The sequence below is a fragment of the Liolophura sinensis genome, chromosome 12 (assembly GCF_032854445.1).
Source record: "Liolophura sinensis isolate JHLJ2023 chromosome 12, CUHK_Ljap_v2, whole genome shotgun sequence".
In the NCBI taxonomy this organism is placed as follows: domain Eukaryota; kingdom Metazoa; phylum Mollusca; class Polyplacophora; order Chitonida; family Chitonidae; genus Liolophura; species Liolophura sinensis.
In genome coordinates this window covers 5093848-5115900 of record NC_088306.1, presented here as the reverse complement: position 1 = coordinate 5115900, position 22053 = coordinate 5093848, and the positions used below count along the sequence as shown (strand labels likewise).

The window sequence follows — 22053 nt, the reverse complement described above, 5'->3', positions numbered from 1 at the left end:
GTCAGAAACCTATTCTGCAGCTTGTCATTTTTTTTTTTAGCTTTTACCTTACTAACTGATTTCAACCTAATTTTCAGTTGATGTGCTGTATGTTTTTAATTAGTTTGAGAGTGCAAGGTGACGTTAGTTCTGAAATATAGATGTTTGGCTAACCAAGTTGCACCCAAGCTGATGTTTATTTGTTTTGAAAGAAAAGACAACAAATAATCTAACCTCCTTTATTTCGGATGAGGGTTGGAAACCTCAAAACACCATTTTGAGATCAATAGCACTCTCAGAATCTGGAAAAATGGGCAAGTTTGTAGTGATGGAGAAAGTTTGTGGTCATTTAGGGTATGTATTAAAAACCTAAACAGCTCCATATTCGGGATGTAGAATTAATGTGCACCTGAGTGATTAAATCTTATATACCATGGTGGCAAACTAGACTTTCTCCGTGTGGGTGGTTTGGCAAAGTCTCAGAAATAAAAATGTATGTTTTTTAAAGTTTGTGTGAAATCTTGTACTTATATAAACACATACAGTACCTATATTAGCATTTTGTATTGTAGTGTTGTCTTTTAAATCACGGCAAGTTTGAATCGTTTGGTATTGATGCTGCTTTGTTGAACTGCCACTAAAGGATGATTGTAACCAGCCTGTGATTTCTTACCTGTGCTACCTTAATTACATTTTACCTGTGTTTCTTATCTGTGATCTCTTACCTGCTGTCAGATAAGGACGGGGAGGCTGAGTATGACTATATCTGGAGACGCTGTAAGAGTTTACCCAGAATCCATCTCTTCTCTCATCTTGCATTCATCCTTTTTTTTTGGTTGTCGTTTTGCTATTTTTGTTTCCACCATGTGCTATTGTGTTTATTTGGTGGCAATTGCTCACATTCTGTGAAGTGAAGTACATCTGTGTAAGCACAGAAGGTTTTGTTGTGTCCTTCAGGGGGACTTACATGTATCAAGAAAAAAACATAAACATGCAAAACTGTGATGGAATGGTGTGGAATTTTACCATTTTCCTAAGGTTTGATTTCCTTGCATAAGAGCCCATTCAAGCAGGTACACGTACTTGTATATACATTTTCCTGTTTGATTTATTTGTTTATTTATTTGATTGATGTTTTACACCGTACTCAAGAATATTTCTCTTGTACAGCGTTGGCCAGCATTATGATGGGAGGAAACCAGGCAAAGTCTGGGGTGAACTCCACAACTATCCGCAGATAGCTGGCCGACCTACATGCGGCTGGAGAGGAAACCAGCATGAGCTGGGCTTGAAACTCACAGTGACCACATTGGTGAAAGGCTCCTGGGTCATTGCACCGCTCTGGCACGCAAACCACGTCGGCCACAGAGGCCCTTCCTTGTTTGAAATTGATATTGTACATGTGTGGCCCACAGTGGATCTCTATTTTTTCAGTTGTCTCTTGATATTCCATTTTTTTTTTTCTTGTGCTCAGAAAAATCCACAAAAATTTGCCTTAACGCCAAACCGTGTCATTTATTGCTTCATGTTGTAACAGTAACGTTACCACAACACCCATTGACAGGAAGCGGTAAAACATACAGCTGTACACAGGAAAGCTTTCATATGTAAATAACAAAGATAGTCACAGCTTCAAAATGGTAACTGATTCTTGAGTACAGCGTATTTAACACCAATTAAATAAATAAATAAATAAAACTGCAACTGCACACACCAAGACTGTTAGATCTCACTAATAAATTTTTAAGAAATCGCAGTTGAAAAGGGTACAAAAGGATCATGCTACATTATACATTATATTTGCATTTCATGTTTTTTGTATAATTTGTTATCATGGAAAGAAGTAGTCTTTGTGTTTTATTTATATATTTTCATATTGTGATATTGTGGTTTAATACCCATGTATTTTATTTGTCTTGCATTGAGGTGTTGTTTCTCAGTATTCGTTTGCTTGCAAACAGTTAAAATGTTTTTTTCAAGTGAAGTATCCTCTTCGGCTGTACGTGGAAAGGTCTGTCAGCAGATGGATGGCTGTGGGTTTCCCCCGGGCTCTGCCCGGTTACCACCCACCATAATGCTGGCCGTTGTCGTATAAGTGAAATACTCTTGAATACGGCGTAATACACCAATCAAAAAAATAAACCAGTAAATCAAATGAAAATCCATCTATGCATATCTGAATCATAGTGTGGTAGTATAGCTGTTCTACACTGGCAATGGTAAAGGCCTTATATACAGTGTTCAGAAACACTCGTTTATGTTGACTATAAATAAACATAAATATTGAGAATTACTGTGATGCAATTGTGAGCAATGCAGTTTGGGGATGGTCTCTAAGCAGAAATTGAATGGTTTTCATTGTGCTTTACTGCAGGAGCCTGTTTCACAAAGTGACTTATCAGGCTTGTGGTGAAGGGGGCCAGTGCTGTACTGCAGGAGCCTGTTTCACAAAGTGACTTATCAGGCTTGTAGTGAAGGGGGCCAGTGCTTTACTGCAGAAGCCTGTTTCACAAAGTGACTTATCAGGCTTGTGGTGAAGGGGGCCAGTGCTCTACTGCAGAAGCCTGTTTCACAAAGTGATTTGTCAGGCTTGTGGTGAAGGGGGCCAGTGCTTTACTGCAGGAGGTTGTTTCACAAAGTGGTTTGTCAGGCTTGTGGTGAAGGGGACCAGTGCTTTACTGCAGGAGGCTGTTTCACAAAGTGATTTGTCAGGCTTGTGGTGAAGGGGACCAGTGCTTTACTGCAGGAGGCTGTTTCACAAAGTGATTTGTCAGGCTTGTGGTGAAGCGGACCAGTGCTTTACTGCAGGAGGCTGTTTCACAAAGTGATTTGTCAGGCTTGTGGTGAAGGGGACCAGTGCTTTACTGCAGGAGCCTGTTTCACAAAGTGATTTGTCAAGCTTGTAGTGAAAGGGACCAGTGCTTTACTGCAGGAGGCTGTTTCACAAAGTGACTTGTCAGGCTTGTGGTGAAGGGGACCAGTGCTTTACTGCAGGAGGCTGTTTCACAAAGTGATTTGTCAGGCTTGTGGTGAAGGGGGCCAGTGCTTTACTGCAGGAGCCTGTTTCAAACAGAAAGTACAGTAGGCTCCTTCAGTAGAGCAGTAGAGAAATTCCTGCACTGTGTGAATCGGGCTCCTGCAGTAGAGCACTCGCCCCCTTCATCACAAGCCTGACAAATCACATTGTGAGGCAAGCTCCTGCAGTAAAGCACTGGTCCCCTTCACCACAAGCCTGACAAATCACTTTGTGAAACAGGCTCCTTCAGTAGAGCACTGGCCCCCTTCACCACAGAGTGATTTGTCAGGCCTGATTCACAGAGTGAATGTATTGTACATACATGTACATGTAGCTAACATATTGCCGTCATCAGGAAACAGTTCTAGAAAGAAATTGAAGGTTCTGATCCCAGACTTTAAAGGTGATATTGAAAGAACTTTTATAAAATACAACTCAAAACATATGCTTTCTGGGAGCTTCTAAGTGGGAGTGAAAGAAATTTGTATTTCAGCTCTTTATGGGTAAACCATCATATTTCTGTTGTTGTTGTTGTTGTTGGTTTTGTTACAGCTTGATTAGTTTGTGTGCCTAATGCTCTTTTGGGAACTGAACTGGGACTAGATGTGGCCCTGGTAAAATACCACCAGTACTGGTTGCCATGAGACTTTACGTACATGTTACATTTTGTGAAATGGACATCAGGCACATTTCCTCCGCTCGTAACATGCATGAACAACTTACCGCTGTAAAATTTAAAGTTAACAATTCTTCTGAAGTTAGCTCTGCATTAAACACTTTAGAACAAACAAATAAATAAAATAAATCAGATATTTATGTAACATGACATCTGGTGAATGTTTTTGACACTTATATGAATTAAGAATTAATTCTGTAACGGGCTGATATAATAATCACTGGTTATTTTAATCCTGTGTGAATTGCAGATGACCCCCGAACATTTGAAGAGGATGCTGCCATACTGGGTGTGATAGAGGCATACTGTAACAGTGCCAAAACGAGGCATACAGTGGGATCATGTGAGTATACACCCCTCTCTGTCTTGACTAAATCCCAGCGCATACAGACAACATTTATTTTAGAAAACAGAACCCCAGCAAGAAAAAAAAAAACCCTCAACATGTGCAGGCTTTAAACCTAAATAAGAATTCCTGACTCTGGAGAACTGGATCCAAAGATTGATTAATTTTCGGTGACAGAAAGTCCAGAAAGAAATGATCAGGAAATAGATTTGGCCTTTGTGCTGACAATTTGGTTTGGGGAGATTGTGTTGCCTTCATCAAGCAATATCAGAGTCTGTCAATGGTAATGCTAGGTGAGTATAGACAAAACGGTCTGATAAAATGGTAGGCCTTGAAACTATGACCTTGTTTCTTTGGGGGAATTTTCAAAAAGGACAACAAATGTTGCCTTTGTGTGGCAAATTGATATTGTGGAACATGTGACTTCTGGTCCTGAATATCCTCCTTTTTTGTTTGTTTTTTTTTTGTCGACAAATGTTGTGCGTGTGGGCTGGGCTTAATACTCACCCATGTAATTTGTGTTGTGTTTCACAGAGGTAGTGTTTGTGTCTGTGTGTCTGTACTGCACTGTTCACCAGCTGCCTGCTGTTAGTCTGTCACCAACCGCTCCTTCATGCCAGAATGCATGAAATGGACAAAGCCTTTTTTTGTGTGTTTTTTTCAGGCTCTCTTTGCCGAGGATCCTTTTGTAGTTTAAGCGAGAAATTTATCTAGTATTTATTTAATTGGCTAGGAGCATTGAGCAGTTTGAAAGCATAGATCACTCTTGTGACTGATGTCATTTTTTAAGAATGATAGAAAACGGGCATATCCAACAAAGGCCTTTCACCAAGTATCTCACAAACTTAAAGCCGCAGCCAGATCAGTTTGAACTGGATTCAAACATGCAGCCTCACGGAAAGGAAGGACAAGGAATACATTTAAACAGTTTGTTTTTATCTGCTGTGTCATTTTCAGATATGCATGGATATGTCGTAAACACTGGTACATAGAAAACATTATGCATGTATTCATTATAACATAACGAGATAGATGGATAACAGCTTCTGTTTATTTGGAAGCGATGTTTCGGTATAGACACTAATACCATTATCAAGCATTATGAACAGCCCTGGCAAATCTGTTTATATAAGCACACAAAGTGATTAGTGTGGACACATGGAGGCAAAGGATTAAGGGATTACAGTCAGAAAAAAGAAGAACGGGAGATGTGAGCTGAAGACAAAGTAGAACAGGATCGATCTGTCACTTCTGAGATCAGTTCACAGTAGGTGGTGGAGATTAGTAGGCCATGGTCACGGTCGATCTGTGGATTTAAGCTTCGAATGTCAATAGTCTTTCACTGGCTTCCTTGTTGGGGTAATGGTGATGTTCGTTTCCAGTGTCCAGACATTTGACCTCTCAATTTTGTGTTGGGGATTAGATTTGATGTGGTCAGAGAAGGCGGATTTGGAATCAAGAAATCTTACTGAGTTCTGATGTTATTCTATATGTTATTCATATATCTCGTTATGTTATCCAATTCAGCTTCTAAATGCCTCTTAAAGATGTTATGTATTCACTTATCAGAATATCGCACAGTCTATTGTATATAGTGCAAAGACTGGGAGAAAGACCTGCGATGGTTAGAGTGCAACAGAATGGCACCTAGAGTGCTCTTAAAGTTGAGCACATATTAACCCCTGGTTTCCAGATATAATCCTTACTGACTATGGGAAAGATTATTTGTCTTGCTATGTAAATCTTTCTATTTTGATGTGTCTTGTATAAAGGAGTGTGTTCCTTTAGTCTGCTAACCTGAAGATCCATATTTTCTCCCATAGTGCATTGTGGTAAATACCAGACCACAGTTCCGTAGGGCTTAGCCATTTTGTTAAGATGTCACGATATCAGTACGAAGATATTATTATCATATTTTGTATATTCAGATTGATTTCTTTAGTATGCACTGTACATGGTGTTGAAGTTAGACTTACTTACATTGGTTATTCGCACATACATTGGTTATTCGCACATACATTGGTTATTTGCACGCACATTGGTTATTCGCACATACATTGGTTATTCGCACATACATTGGTTATTTGCACATACATTGGTTATTTGCACATACATTGGTTATTCGCACATACATTGGTTATTCGCACGCAGCAATTTCTAGATGCTTATACATAGGCTATGCAACCACATTTTGTAGCCTGGTTTTTGGCGCATCTTTAATAGTTGACTTTACATGTAGAATATCAGAGTGTTTCTTGCTGCAACCTTCCTCATTGGAGACAGGGAAATACCAGTCAAACTGCTGTATCAACAAAGACAAGAGAAATATGGTCAGACTGCCTGTATATTTAATCAAGACCATGCTTGGTCACGGATGAGAAACTCCAGTTTCTGAAATTCACCTATGTTTAGCAATTTTCAAGTGATTTTTAGTGACCTAAAGTTTAGCAATTTTCAAGTGATTTATAGTGACCTAAGTTCAGCATTTTTCAGGTGACAAATTTGCTTGACTGATTCATTCACCTTATACATGGTCAGTATTTGGTCTTGGATTTGGTCAAGGATTTCAGGATTTGGTCAAGGATTTCAGGATTTGGTCAAAGATTTCAGGATTTGGTCTAGGATTTTGTCGAAGATTTCAGGATTTGGTCTTGGATTTGGTCAAGGACTTCAGGATTTGGTCTTGACTGTTATAAGGCCACATAAGACATATTTCATGAAGTACGAGTAATTTCTTATCAGAAAAAAAAACCATATTATTTCATGGCCTTTTGTGCCTGTAAATGTGCGTTTTTAGATATATATATATGTACCGAACTTTAGGTGGAATACAAAACGTGAGAGACAGGATATTACAGTTTTTCAAATCGCGCGGTTAGGCTGTAGAACCTGTACCTTTCCGTCTGTATCTGTGTTCATACCATGCATTTCTGTGCCAGTTCCTTGTCCTCTTCATCCTTCATAAAAATATGACATATTCTAGTGTTGTGTATATAAAAAAAAAATAATCTTTTCATGAAGTTCAGGTCTCCTGACACTATCAAAGTTTTGTCCTGAATGAAATATTCTGCAAATTCTTTCTCCAAATCGTAGAAAATATTTTGTTAGCCATGCAAAATATTCATCTGTTGGCGCCATGAACTCAACTACTGTATGTGCTTTTTATATTAAAGCTAAGGTTTCCATGAGGGACAGGTAGTTACTGACTACCACCCTAGTTTTTGGATGTGCACATCTAGTTACTCTGAAATCAAACAACGGAGTTGCGAGAGCTACATGTATGTAGAGAAAACAGCCCCAAATATGTCAGAGTGACGATAAGGAACATCTAGAGACTGATGTCCAGTATTTGCATTCAGGATTTGCATTGAAAATTTGAAACAGAGATACCTGTATCAGGGAAATATGTTGGTTTTAGAATTCATGATTTTCATTCAAAACTTCCACAGTAGAAGTATTCCTGGAAGACATTCCAAAAGAACGCCATAATACAACCAATTACAACCAGATACAACCAATTCCAAGCAGATACAACCAATTCCAACCAGATACAACCAATTCCAAGCAGATACAACCAAATACAACCAACTACACTCAGCAATTTGCTCTGACAAATACATGTACAGTGGCCAATGACTTACTGTATTTCATGTAAACTTTCTTCCATGGATTCATTTTGCTGGATTGTTAGAGTTCTGTGAACTTTTGGGGTTTCCTGGGAAGGTAGAATGATAATGTACATGTACTAGAAAAATATCAATTTCAACACAACCAAATTCAGTATTTTTTTTACATTTGACTTGTGCAGACCCACTTTTACGTTTATGTGAAAATTTTTAGAGCAAATGTAGTAAGTAAGAGTAATAGACTTGCTTTTCGTCCCAAATTTGCTGTGTGCTTCCTTATAAATTTGTGAAATTTGACCCCCCAGAGCTTGTATCCAGTGTATCCATTGATAAGATTCATGTAATATACAAGTAGTGTAACTCCGAAAATGAAAGCTTCGTTTTGACTTAATATTTCAGCTTTTTGTTATACCATCATCTGGAGTACTTGTAAATGTTTGGTCATTTCAAGACCTCGAAATAAAAATAACGACCTCAAATTGAGCCGAGGTCATCTCAAAGCTAACTTTCCATCGTGTAAATATTCATAATTTCAGAACTATTTGTGATTGTTTCCTCCACTTTATTATCCACTTTCTTGTTTTACAATGATATTTATATGATTAAATACATTCCACCGCTTCAGATCACAGTGGGTGACCTCAATTTTTGGTGAGGTGATCAGTCTGAAGAGCTCAAAATATCAGACACCTTGATACCTGGTTTTAGTGTATTAACATTCAGTCACCTGTCATGCCTGTAGCATGTCATAGAACACACAGTCCGTCAACCTCTGTATCATCTTGACTTCACTTTCATACATAACCTAATTAATTATATCCAGCTCTGTGTCCAACTGGGAGGCATTAATGTTTGGATGACCTTTATATATGGACCAATAATCATAGTAACCTTTTTCCCAGCATTGAGATAAATGTTGCGCAATTTGCAGTTACAGCTTTTTTCTTTTTCTTTTTCTTTTTTTATGTTGATCAAAGATATGCTGCAATGGACGTTTTGTTTGCCGTACAGTTTCCTTATAGCAACATGAAGCAAAAAGTTGTTGCTATTAAGTTTTGTTCTAACCATGCTGGTTGAAAATGCGAAAAAAAAAAATGTTTAGCGATCTTCTGTGAAAACAACAGGCAAAGTTGTTTCTTACAAAGTATTATACAGGGTGTCCCAGAAGTCAAGCACCATCCAGGTTGAGGTTGAATACTTGAGCTACAGAGCGGTGTGTTGCCCCATCTATTCCAAATATAAAAAACCAATTCATTTCTTTCTTGTATGTTAGTTTACTAGCCCTAATTAACTCTGAGAGAGAGAAACAAATTTAAAATCAATATTAAATCTGAAACACAGAGGAAAAAAAGTGAAAATCAGGGTGGTGCACGATTTCTCAGACACCCTGTATGTGGCAGTAACAGCCATTTTTAGATGTTAACAAAGGTCTTTAATTGATGATTATCAAGGTGTAGGCTTCATGAAAATATATACATAGTTTCCCTAAGGGTTAGCATTTTTTAACTCGCACAATTTGCTTTATTGATTGCACCATCCACCTTCTAGGCCACGTAAAAGTTTTGTGTGGAGTTCCATTATTCCAAAAGAATCATTTTAAGATCTTCTCAAGCTTCCGAAGGTGCATTGTACGTACCAGACATCAGGCGAAACACAAAATATTTATAAGCATTTTTTTCAAAACTAGGAAATGACCTACCCAGGCCTTGTTGTCATATATACACTGTAAACTGTATGTTGTTCACTTATTGTGGTAAATGTTAAACTAGGAGTCTTTTCTCATACTTGTGCTGCATATAGTTTTGTGTCCAATGCATGATGGAATTTACAAGCACCATAGTTGGTTGTTGTGAAAGCATGACTGTTCTGAGTTATCTGGAGTAAACTAGAATTGTCTGTACACGTTTATATACATGTCTTGACCTTAATTTTTACATAGCTTATGGTCATAATGAAATGGATGCTCTTTAGTAGTCGATTGTTGAATTTTAGTGGAGACAGCTATACTAGGCTTTTAGGAACATCCTGTTGATGTTTGTATTAAATCGCATCTCTGCCCTCCATTTTGTTAATGCTGCTTGTGACCTTGAAGTGGATCTGACCAAGTTGAGGCTGAATGACTCGGCAGATTCTGACGGCGGGTCTTTGACGGATCCACTCATTTCCCCGGACCAGGAAGACTACGCTCTCGTGCGCGGACAAGTCATGAGGGGATTCTGCTGCGCAAGCTTCCCATTGGCCAAAGGATTAGCCAGAACTATCAAGAGACTCTAGGCCAATCAGTGCTCAGAACACAGGTGTCCCATCCCCACCCCAAAGACGTCATCTGTCCTTTCTCATCATTGGCTGATTACCTCACAGACTTTAAAAGTCCCAGATTGTCTGATTGGCTATTGGAAGCTTTCAATCAGCAAATACAGCTGCAGAGAATCACTGGTTTCTTCAATGTCATGACTGTATGTAAATGTACATGAAAGAATTTGAACTGGACTGGCTTCTGATCTCATTGGCTCAAACTGTGTGAGAGACAAATTCTGACTTTATTTTATGGTAAATTGGCCGTATTACTCTTAATTTACCACTGCGCATCACCGTTTTGTGTTATCCTTTGGCAGTTTCGTGAGGATATCTTTTGGATTACTGAAATCAGACCCATGTATTCCTGTGAGAAGACTGTGTGCGTTAAAATACGCACGTTTTGCTGTCGAAAGCGGATCGTGTCGCATGTGCCAGAGACACAACACTCTGACTTCAGTAATACTCCTACCACCCACATGTACTGCATGCTAGTTTTACATACACATACTTTATATTGCGAGTGGGTTTCAGTTCTGATATAACCTAGGCTAGTGACATACTCGCATATTATGGGCATAACCACGCACATGTGGAAAACACAGGAAACAACTTTCTCCTACCACAAATGTATAAAGCGGGTTTAGAGCACTTCGCCTTTGCTCAAGTATTACCTGACCAGACAGTACTTTTAATTTTCTTCTCATTTACCTGTTATCAAATTATTTATTTTATTTGTTTCTTCTTCAGTACAATAGCCCCCATGTCATGTTGGATTCCTTTCCGTCTCTGAATTGTTTGGTGTAAATAATTGTTATTGTTTGTGTTAAGTGCTGTTATTTTTTTCTTTTTTGTATATTATTATTATTTTTTGGCCATTTCAATTGATTAAAATTAAATTATTCTCCACTGACTGGATTTGGAACCCTGCGCGCCTCCTCATCATGTCTTAAAAGTGCAATATGGTAAAGCTAGTCATCTTGGTGTTGAGAACGTGTAACTTTGCAAGTTGCATGGCTGACAATTGGACAAATTAAATACATTAGGTTCATCATTTCTGATCAAACAAGGGCTAACGTCATTGATTCTGACTTATAATATACAGGTGAGAATTTAAGTACTGGGTCCGCATTATAGGTTCCAGCTGATTTCCTTGTTAAGGTGGCGATCCTAAGCTTTCTTTTCACATGGGTCTGTACACATATGCACGCCTCTCCCTGGTTACAACGCTGTTGTTGAGTACACATCTGTCTATCGTGGGACAAGTGAAGCATAGTGTATGAAGCTTGGGGGTCTCTGTCGACTAGTGATGAGCCTGCTAGTGCAGCATGATGACCCAGGGGCCTCTCACCAATACAGTCACTGTGAGTTCACGTCCACCTCATGCTGGCATCCTCTCCGGCAGAGGGTCATGATTTTTCTCGAGGGCTTTGCTCAGTTTCCTCCCACCATAATGCTGATCATCATCGTATTAGTTAAATATTCATAATTACAGTGTAAAACACCATGCAAATAAATAAAGAAAAAAACAGAAAGAGACACAGCATTAAGCCAAATCAGCATGATATAATAGTTTTCAGATAATAATCACATGATAACTATAAAGCTTCTGAGTACAAAGAATTAACAAAATCGGAAGGTTTTCCGGGCAGAAACTTTTGAAAGTTTGTGCAGATGTGTGCTGCAACAAGTTTTTGAAAAATTTTGAGGACACATGTGTAACCATGATGTATTAAATGACATGCTGTAATGAGGGAAAGGTGTACCGGTATATTATTTTGACTCCATGGTGCATACATTTGCCACTGAGGAAAAGCATTAGGACCATATTTGACAGGTGTAATTGTCATTGTGTTGTAACGTTTAATGAGTAGAATTATTTTTATCTTGTCTGACAGTCACGTGACAAATTGATTAATTGGTGTACATCCCACAGAAATATTGCAAAGGCAGAAGGTGGTTTCAGACACAGCTGCGAAGCACCTAACCTTACTGCTTCTGCGATTATCAGCTTGCAGCTAGCAAATTCTACCCAATTAAGTTGAACTCCCTCCTTTTTGGACTTGTTATGGTCAGTCTTCTGTGTGAATAAATTTTTTACGTAGGATAATATGTAGTCCTTTGTATAAAAGTATTAAGTCATAGAATTGATCGTAAGAGTGCATTTATAGTATACCTGGCATTGGCATGGTTTTTTTATTATGCCCCATTTTAAATCTTGTTTGTATTGGTATATAAAGTTATTTGTATTTACCTATGTGTATATATTTTTTTTATTGATTTTTTTTATTTTTACAAGTAGACTCTATATTATTTTGTTTTTAGAGTGCTGTATGCATTTGAATATGTTCTTGTAGTTTTAGTCTCAAAGTTGTGCAATACATGTATCTTAACATGTATCTTTTATACTTTACATTTATACCAATATCGTAAACCTGTTTCAGAAAAAAAACAACTGAAAATTGCACTTTGCTATGCATTTTTTATGCTTCTTTATAGTAGATGTGTGACTTATTATCTCCCTTGCCTTTGGAGCTCTTCAGTTTCTGTGCTGAGATGTGTTGCTGTTTGTTGTAATGGCTTCATCCTACAGTGATCGGCCTTCCCCTTTCTTTTATGTTCTAGTCCTCACATGAAACCTGACAAAATGTAAACATTGCAATCCCACGAGTTCTTATCATTCAGCAGAGAATTGTTCTGAAATTGTTCTTACTCTGAACCACTGTAAATCTTCAACCTTTTCAACGTCGAAAGCAGTTTTTTTTCCCGTGAAATTTATGCGTACAATTATCGTGGAAATAAGGCTGAAATGATTTGTTTGTTTCACTTAAGATACCAGCTTCATAAAACTGTGCAAATTATGTCTCTACATCCAATAGTCCTCTGAAAAGGTTTTCAAATGTTGGTTGCACGGGCAGTTGAAAAGGTTGAATAATTACGGTACTCTGTACATGTAGTCCAACAATCTTGCGTCATGAATTGTGTATAAATGTACCATGCCGATACAAACCAGGAAATAATGGTAAATATCCCGTGCAGGATATGAAGGTGAAATTTTCAGTCTTTAACCGAACAGTTGGTCGTTGTCAGAATTCTAACAGGCGCAGCATATTTTCTCTGTACAGCTGCTGATTTCCTTGCGTGATATATGACAGCATCATCAGACTTACATCATAGAAACTTCCACTACCGGTACGTCCCAAAAGTGTTGTGGATTATTGATTGGACCTGCCTATACATAAACAGAAGAAACACATCTTTTCCACATAATTCTGAAGGTGTTACTGGCTTGTATTTTCCAAAATTGTTGCATACTCAATCAGACAGGCAGCTCTATGGCACCAGTGGCAAAAATAAAGTATTTGCAATGTGAAGTTAGTTGGGCAGTAACATTTCCCATCATGATTGCCAACATACAGCATAATAATACTGTAGTTTACATAAAATTTGGCTTTTTTTTTCTCAAGGGACACATTTTGCTTAATTCTGAATAATTTATCTGCATTATAGGGATATATATGTTATTGACCATAGATGTATGACTGTTAATTATAATGGGGATTTAAGATGGTTAATGGTGTTAATTTGGGATGGTCCAAAATTCTCACCAAACTTAAAAAATATTTGTAGTTTTAGGAAGTACTGCAACAGCTATACATACCATATATAGCTGATCACTTTTGTACAAAGTACAGGTATGATGCCAGAGCATGACCTAGAATAAAATTTTGGGCACTCCTACAAGAATTTCTGTTACCCCTTGATGAGTAGAAGAGATAGTTCCACAGTTGTCGGTTCTCTCTTTTTTAATAAAACAACTGTGACATACATAATCCCACGAAGCCTTACTGGAACGATTTCAGACAAACAGACCAATTATTTTTGATTTATTTTTTCTTTATCTTGTGATTTTAATTATCTGACCTTGTTAAGGCGACCAAAAATAGTGATGCCCAAACCTTATTCATATTGATAAGCCTAGATCAGACCCAGGGTGTCTCCATAACACATATACGCAGGAACATGCTGGCAACAGTTTTGAAATTAATCTATGTTAATGAAGATTAGCCACAGCCATGACTATTCACTGTTTTATTTTACAATTCTGAGTGTCTGTATCTTTATAGTATGTACAGATTGTGTATATTTATTTGTTACATCTCATGTCTTAATTTAAATAACTCTGATCTTAATAAACAATGAATTCACATTGAACCCCCCCTGTAGTTTTGGTTCTTGTGATGTCGTCTTGGGTTACAAGAACATCAGTTTTATTTCATGTCTGCTCATTGTTTTTACAGACCATATCAACTAGCATAAACTTGGTGGTCTAGTGCAATTTCAGACCTGTTTTATTGATACACATTTTAAACTAACAAATGTCCTTTTTTTTAATAGGACAAGGACTTGGTTCCCCTGGCAATGATTTTGCATATCTGTTATTACTTTCCCTAGCTCCAGTGATAAAGATTGGTGTAAGACCTGGTTTTGTGGCAGTTTGTGTAAATACAAATATTATATTATGCTTTCTTGATAAGACACTGGGTGCCTGCTAAGTGAAGGCACAGAATGGCTGAAAGCTCCTTAAAGAACCACTGTAGCATTCCACTGATGCTGCGGTGCTTTTTTTTGCCAGTGGTTTTGATTGTAGAAAGTGACATTTGAGCGCTCATTGTATCCACAGAACACAACAATAATTTTAGACCATCAGCTGATGAACAGCCACCCTACTTTTTCAAACTTTCACATGTTCACCTGGTTTTGATTTTAGTATACTTTTGGGGCATTTCTCTTCCTGTACTGAATAAAATCATATTGGAGCATGGTGCTGAAGCCTATACGTGTAGCTTCAGTTTAGATTAGTTTATACCAAACTTAAATCATTGCCATAATCAAACCATTTAGGTGAATAAATTGCATTCAACATGCAATAAGGTGGAAGAAATTGAGTGGCAGAATCAGATTGTGGTGTGCTAGAATCTGGTCAGAGTGTGCTAATAGTGTGCTAATAGTGTGCTATTGATCTGCTCATGAGAAGCTTTAAGCTGCACGAAGGTACTGAAAATGAAGGCTTTTAAGTCTTGTGAAAGCAGATACCTTCATTTAAAGTGAAAGATCTGGATTAATGTATGATTCAGATTTCTAATTTTTCAGGTAACAAGAAACTCATTACAGGTTTGTCTTGAACAGTCTTTATTTTCAATAATGATTTTATAATATTTAATTTTGGTAGATAATATACATGTAAAGGAAAAAAAGTTGCAGTCAACAAATAATGTGAGAGGTTATTTTCTGCATCATTTGTAGCCGTTTCAGTTGTTTGGTATTTATTTTAAGTACAGAGATAATTGTGAAGTATTGTAACAAGGAATGTATACTCTCTTGTAAATATTATGAAGTACAAGTATTGTGAAAACTTTGCTAAAACATGTATCTGATTGGTTATGAATCAAATTTTACAGACGAGGGTATCCAGGTACCATTTGACTGAAGTCTAACATTTAGCACAATGCATGTATTTACAACACTGCAGAACCAGATGTGAGGCATATGGCTTCAAATGTCAAGCAGAACCAGATGTATGGCATATGGCTTCAAATGTCATGCAGAACCAGATGTAAGGCATATGGCTTCAAGTGTCAAGCAGAACCAGATGTAAGGCATATGAATAGCATATAAGGCTTCAAATGTCAAGCACTGGTCAAAATATTCATTCAGGCTTGATTAGCATACTGTTTCACTGTGTATAAATATACTTTTATAATTGTCAACAGGAGAGATTTCATTTCAGAGTATTGCACCTTGGTCATGTTGGTATGTGAGACTGATTTTTTTTTGGTGTGTGAACATTATATATCCTTTGATTTCTGATGTAGATAGGATTGTGCCTTTTATTTTGCACCCTGCTAAAAGCTCTTTTTGTTGTCTTTTTTGTTTTCTTTGCTGGTACGAAAAGAAACACATATCTATACCACTAACAGCATGAGAATGGAGTTTTTGTTGGTGTTTTTGTTTTGATTTTTTTTTTCTTTTTATAGAACTGTATACACTGTAGTTGGGGTTTCATTCCTGCATCTGTTTGTGAACACGTGATTTTTCATACATCATGCGTTTGTATGATGTAAATAAATACACCAGTCACTTTTGAAGATATGTGTCAGAGATACAGCTCTGTATGCAGACAAAATGTCCCCTGTTGGAATGGCCATTACGGTTCAACTATAACCTTATTTTCACTTGTTTCACAGCGTGCCTCACTTTCACTGAGTTCTTCACAGCGTGCCTCATTTTCACTGGGTTCTCTACATTGTGCCTTATTTTTACTGGGTTCTCCACATTGTGCCTCATTTTCACTGGGTTCTCCACATTGTGCCTTATTTTCACTCAGTTCACATTGTGCCTTATTTTCACTTGGTTCTCCACATTGTGCCTTATTTTCACTTGGTTCTCCACATTGTTCCTTATTTTCACTCGGTTCACATTGTGCCTTATTTTCACTCAGTTCACATTATGCCTCCTGATTTTTGACTTCCTTGTGCACACTGTGCCTCACATACATGTATTATTTGTTCTCTATTTCTGTTCATGCTTTTTGCATCCACATCATAAAGAAATGTCCTCCAGTGATGAAGGTTTTAATAGGAGTGTTAAGAGGTGCAGTTTGTAGATCACGAAATGATATGTGCTAAGGGTACATCAGACAAGAGTGTCTGTTGTCCACCAGTACAGCCAGTTTAGATTACCTTGTAGTATGTAGGATTGGACCAGTTACACCTGTCGATTTGGTTGGTCCAATGTGCCAAACATGATTCACATACATGTGCATTGTAGCTTCTGGTTTCTTTTCGATGGCTGTACATGTAACCCCTTTGGTGGCCTAATGGTGGGAGCATCCGCTTCGAAGTCGGGAGACCCAGGACTAAACCCAGAACGAGTCATACCGAAAAGTTTAAAAATGGTATTTGCTGCTCCTTCGCTTTGCGCTTAGCGTAAAGAGGTTAGAGCAAGGAAACATGACTGATTAGCCCGGCGTCAGTGTAATGTGACCGCGTGGGGTGTCATGTCTGGTGTCGTCGGCATGATGCTTCGGTGAAGGCAGCACTTTGGCAGCATGGACTCACTTAGTGAATCCTCGTCATCATAAGACTGCAAATTTGTTAAGTACGACCTTAAACCCCAAGCATTCATTCATTATTTTTCATGACTGCTTTCCTTGAGAATAAGTGAGATACAAGGTACATGTAAGGCTGTGAGCAGAAGGGGCTGCAAGGTTTTGAGGGCATCATTGAAGTGTGCACCAAGTCCAAAATAATGTGCCTCAAATGAAAGGTAACAACGTACACCAGAAACACCTCAAATTATTTCTTCAAGAAATTCAACAAAATCAGTTATTTTCTAAGGTGGATGTTTGAGAACATATTATCCAAAGTTTTTTCCTGTTATTTTGAGCACCTAAACGTTCATTAAAACGTCTTTCATTAGAATGAAAAAAAGCTTCAGTGAGATCACCAGACAATAAATTGTAGATCCACTTTATATAATACAGGCAGTGACCTGACTATAGATGATACCATGTAGGCAGAGGATCGTAGTTTACTCCTGTCTAGCACTAGATAAAAGAGCGGTGGAAATCCGCCCTGCAACAAGCAGGCACATTACACGCAAGGATTCCATCGTGGCCGTGTGACTGAAAAATTGTTAAGTACGAGGTTAAAACCCTATGCACTCACGCCCCGCTATCTAGCACTCCCCAGTTTCGTCCACCCTGCATAAACCTGGTAGAGGTTGTACATAAGTGAAAATTTCTTGTGTACTGGAATTCTTCAACCTTTTCGCATATTTACAAGGTGTTTACTCAAGCATATTCTGAAGACACTATGCTGTGTAGACTGGTAACATTATGTTCTCGTGAAGCATTGAAACGGACCAGTCCATTTGTCATTTGGCCTGTGCCTTCATTTAATACCTTGTAAAACCTACAATCTCTTGAAGGTGTGCTTATAGCCAAGACATATTTACTGCCTCGCAAAGTACATTTCACTATTTCATCATCAGTCTTGTTCAGTTACGGGGTATTGGGAATACCCAGTGAACAGGGCAGCTGAAGAAGTCATTTTTTTAGTTTGTAAATAATGCTGCAGTGGCAGAGGCATTAAAAGAGCCCATGCTTATGAGTTTCCCCATAACCAAATCTCATGTTTTGAGCAGATTTTATGCCTCACTCATCATGGTTTTTGAACAGAACACATACACATGGAAGATTTATTGTTACCCTCAGGTGTACATATGGAAGATTTATTGTTACCCTCAGGTGTACATATGGAAGATTTACTGTTACCCTCAGGTGTACAGTTCCTACATCCATAAATCATACCTGACAAGCCAGAATTCACTGGTATAAATACATACAGGGTAAATGAAATGCTTGTATGTACTTACTTACATGTAGTTAACTTTTCCTTTTTTGTGTGTGCAAAAGGATTTGTAATTTTGTGGTCACTGTTTTGTTTGAAGCATTTTAAAACAGTCAAAGGTGATCTAGGTGTACCTGAGGCACAGTGTCACTTAATTATTAAAACCTCTGAAAAGGTTATAAGGTGTGCCTGAAGTATATCATTTATTTTTTATCTCATTCAATGTTTCTGAGCTGTATATTATTTTCAGGTTTATTTTTTGTGTTGAGGTGTTGTACATTATCTCATGTTCAAGAAGTTTTCTGAGGTATTTCATCTCATGTTGATTCTTTTTAATTTGATTATGTGTATGTCAGGTACATATATAGGTATGTGGCTGAGGTGTACTTGAGGTACAGTACACCTCATCTATACCTCACACAGAGTTGGCGAACCTCATGTTCTGTATTAAAGGGATTGCTATGATGCGTATCAACACTTGGTCTGATACATGTATGTCACAAAATCTAAAGCAAAAATGGAAAATATTGACAAAAAAGTTTTGCTTGTGTATGATTACCCAAGAAAAGCAAATATACATTGATGCCTTGTAAATGTAAAATAGTGAAAGGAAATAAGAATCTGTATTGTCATGATCGATATTTTATCATTTAAACCGTTTTTAAAACAGAAAGTCTTTGGAACTGATGTATACAGTTAACCGTTAACCTTGCCGACCTCTGAAGTACTTTTTCAGTGTAATTTATGCAAACAGTTGTTATGAAACAATGCTGAAAATGAATTATTTGTGTCAGCTTCATAAAACTGTCTAAATTATTTTTCTACACCTGTTGGTTCTCTCAGTGTTTCAGAATACTGTTTGCAGAAACTTCACAATGTTGAAAAATTAGGGTACAGCTATAAAATGCAGCGGTTTCACAACTGCACCAAGCCTGTGTCTAATACGGACTAGATATATTTAAACTACCCTTTCACTTTGAGGGCACATTAATTTTATGAATTAGCACAATGGAGGGGGGGGGCCTCCGTGACTGAGGGTTTAGCACGTCAGTATGGTACAATGATCCAGGAGTCTCCCAACAAACCTGTCCCTGTGAGTTTAAGTCCAGCTCAGGCTGGCTTCCTCTCCGGCCGTACATGCGAAGGTCTGGCGGATAGTCGTGAGTTTCCCCTGGGCTCTGTCTGGTTTCCTTCCACCACAATGCTGGCTGCCGTCATATAAGTGAAATATTCTTGAGTGCAGAGTAAAAGACAAACAAAAAAAACTAAATAGATAGATAGATGAGGACGTATGCAGCATACACTTCATGTAAGAACACATAAGGAATGGTCAAAACTGTGAGGATGTCGTTGGTTTGTTCCCTGTTTCTGTTTGGTTGTCTGTGCACTGGACTGCTGTCAGACTTGTGTTTGTGTAGTGTCTCTAGTTCTTACTGTCGCTATTGATTGCATTGATGTGGTATTCACTTTTTAACTTATTTGCCTCATTCTTGTGTTATTCATTTCTGCCAAAAGCTACATTCTGTCTAAATAACAATAACAATAGACCTGATTCAGTTATTTTGGTATAGTACATGCATATATTAAAGATTTATTTTATAGTTTATAAGAGAATTAATCTTTTGTTGTTTTTAGGATTATTCATCAGTTCTTTTCTCTTCCTCATTTACACATACAAATTTTCACAGACCCCCTACTGCTTCTTGATGCCCCTTAAAAAAGTTCAATGTTTATTTAATATTTGTCAAAGCGTTGAAAAACTTTATTTTTACAAGTGCAATTTGGTAAATTATCTAACTTACCAATTAGATAATTAATCCAGTGAATTAGGTACCTCAAAAGTAATGGAAACAAAATACCATAGGAAATGAATATAGTGTAAGCCAAAAAACGGGATGATTTAGTCAGGTTGGAAATTCCTTTGTACATTTTACTCAACTTTTGAAATATAAATTATGGAGATTTCATTGAATCATTATTTACTGGCATTGAATGCACAAGTAAGTCCAGTGTGCATGTATATCCACATAAAATTGTTTTAAGATGAAAACATGATTTGGGAGGGTGGGGGGGGTAGGACTGTATTTTATTGACATGTGTAACGACTCTAGTCCAGGCAAGAGAAACATTTTTCTGACCTATAGAAAAGGAAGAATTCTCAAAATTTGCAAAGCATCACTCGCGAATGTTTTGGAACTGTTGAAGGTTTAGGTTTTGGTTTTGTATGTGTGGCATTGGTTTTATTTCTGCATGCACATTTCACTTCTCACTGTCATGATGTTTTTGCTGCGTCACTGGCTTGGCTTCCATTTTGATTTTTTGGTTTCTCTGTGTCCTTGGTTTCTCTCCTCTCAACACCAACGACAACAGTCATTCATGAAAGCCCCCAAGTGCTGCTTCCCGAAGAAGAAAAAATCATCATTGAGATGGACGAGGGAGGGGAGTACCCTATGGTGGAGGAAAAGTAAGTATGGTATACTGCATTTGAGGAAGCGGGGCGGGGGGAGGGGAGGGGGGAAAGGGAGGATGAGTTCTGAAGATCCCCATAGGTTTATTGGAATTTTTTCATAATAGTCTTTCCTACTGCTTACATGATCCTTACTACCATATGGCTGACATACTGTCAGTGTGGCTTTTAATCCTAAAGATCAGTTCATAAAAATATAGTTTTGACTTTGTACATTCAGTACAGCTGGGGAAGAATGCTTTCACATTGGCATTAAGGTAGAAATTCAAAATGTTAATACACATGGGAGGAAGGTTGTTTTAACCATTTTAATCTACTGAAAATTAAAGTTTATCAAATTTGGATGGTGACTCTATTGGCTTTCCATATTGGAGGTGCATGGATAGTGTGTTATTTCCGCTGCTAGATGGGGCCTTCATGGCCTAATGATTAGTGTGCTAAGGAGACTCTCACCAATGCAGTCGCTATGAGTTCAAGTCCAACTCGTGCCGGCTTCCTCTGTGGTCTTGAGTGGGAAGACGGGCTTGTGAGACACTAAGGTGCTTGTGAGACACTAAGGTGCTTGTCTTTCAATAAGTAGAACAAACAATTAAGGCGTTGGTTCATTCCCAGCCTGGGATAGAGAATACTTCATATTTCCCCACCTTATTAACTGCATAATATCGCATTCATGTCTAGCCCACTCTCTGCCTCAATCTCCTCGGTCAGCAATAAGTTTATTGGTTTCTTCCCAAAGACCCCTGGATTACAAAGCATCAGATTCCTCCTCACATTAGTCTGACTGTTGTGACTTTTCAATGGGGTATTCTTATGTACCATTATTCCTCAGCCTTTTGTCATGTGAAACGGCAACTTTGAGTGCAAGTTATACAGATATTGGAGACAAATACTACATTGGTTGTGTTGGTCAGCGTTAGTACCTCACAAAAAGTACAGTTATATCAGTTTTGAGAATAAGGCCCTCAGAATATTGTAGAATAAATGTCTTGGAAACATGTGAAAAGGCAGAAGAATGACAGTATACAGGATTTAATCCTGATCACGTTAATGAATTGAACTTATTAGTCAAAGTCACTTGGTCAACACACAATTCATGTCATCTTATATCAAGTCCTACTAAAAGGTTGTTTGTTACAGAACGCTGGTGGACACTGTGTATACACTGCGAGATCAGGTGAAGGAGATTCTACAGGTAAGACTTAGACAGAGAGGGTAGGGATAGGGGTGTTTAACG

The 22053-nt window shown here is 37.9% G+C and overlaps 1 protein-coding gene across 3 annotated transcripts in view; it reads left to right on the top strand.

The window, feature by feature from the left end:
* Positions 1-22053, top strand: part of LOC135479579 (rho guanine nucleotide exchange factor 7-like) — a 72243-nt gene that overhangs the window by 47174 nt on the left and 3016 nt on the right. For 2 of the 3 annotated variants that reach the window (XM_064759466.1, XM_064759467.1), the window contains exons 15-17: positions 3922-4014; positions 20723-20816; positions 21957-22011. In XM_064759466.1, coding sequence (XP_064615536.1) covers positions 3922-4014; positions 20723-20816; positions 21957-22011 — 242 coding nt within the window. Of the gene's footprint in view, positions 1-3921; positions 4015-9735; positions 16449-20722; positions 20817-21956; positions 22012-22053 lie in introns of those variants that run through there. The other variant, XM_064759468.1, reaches the window with a different exon arrangement.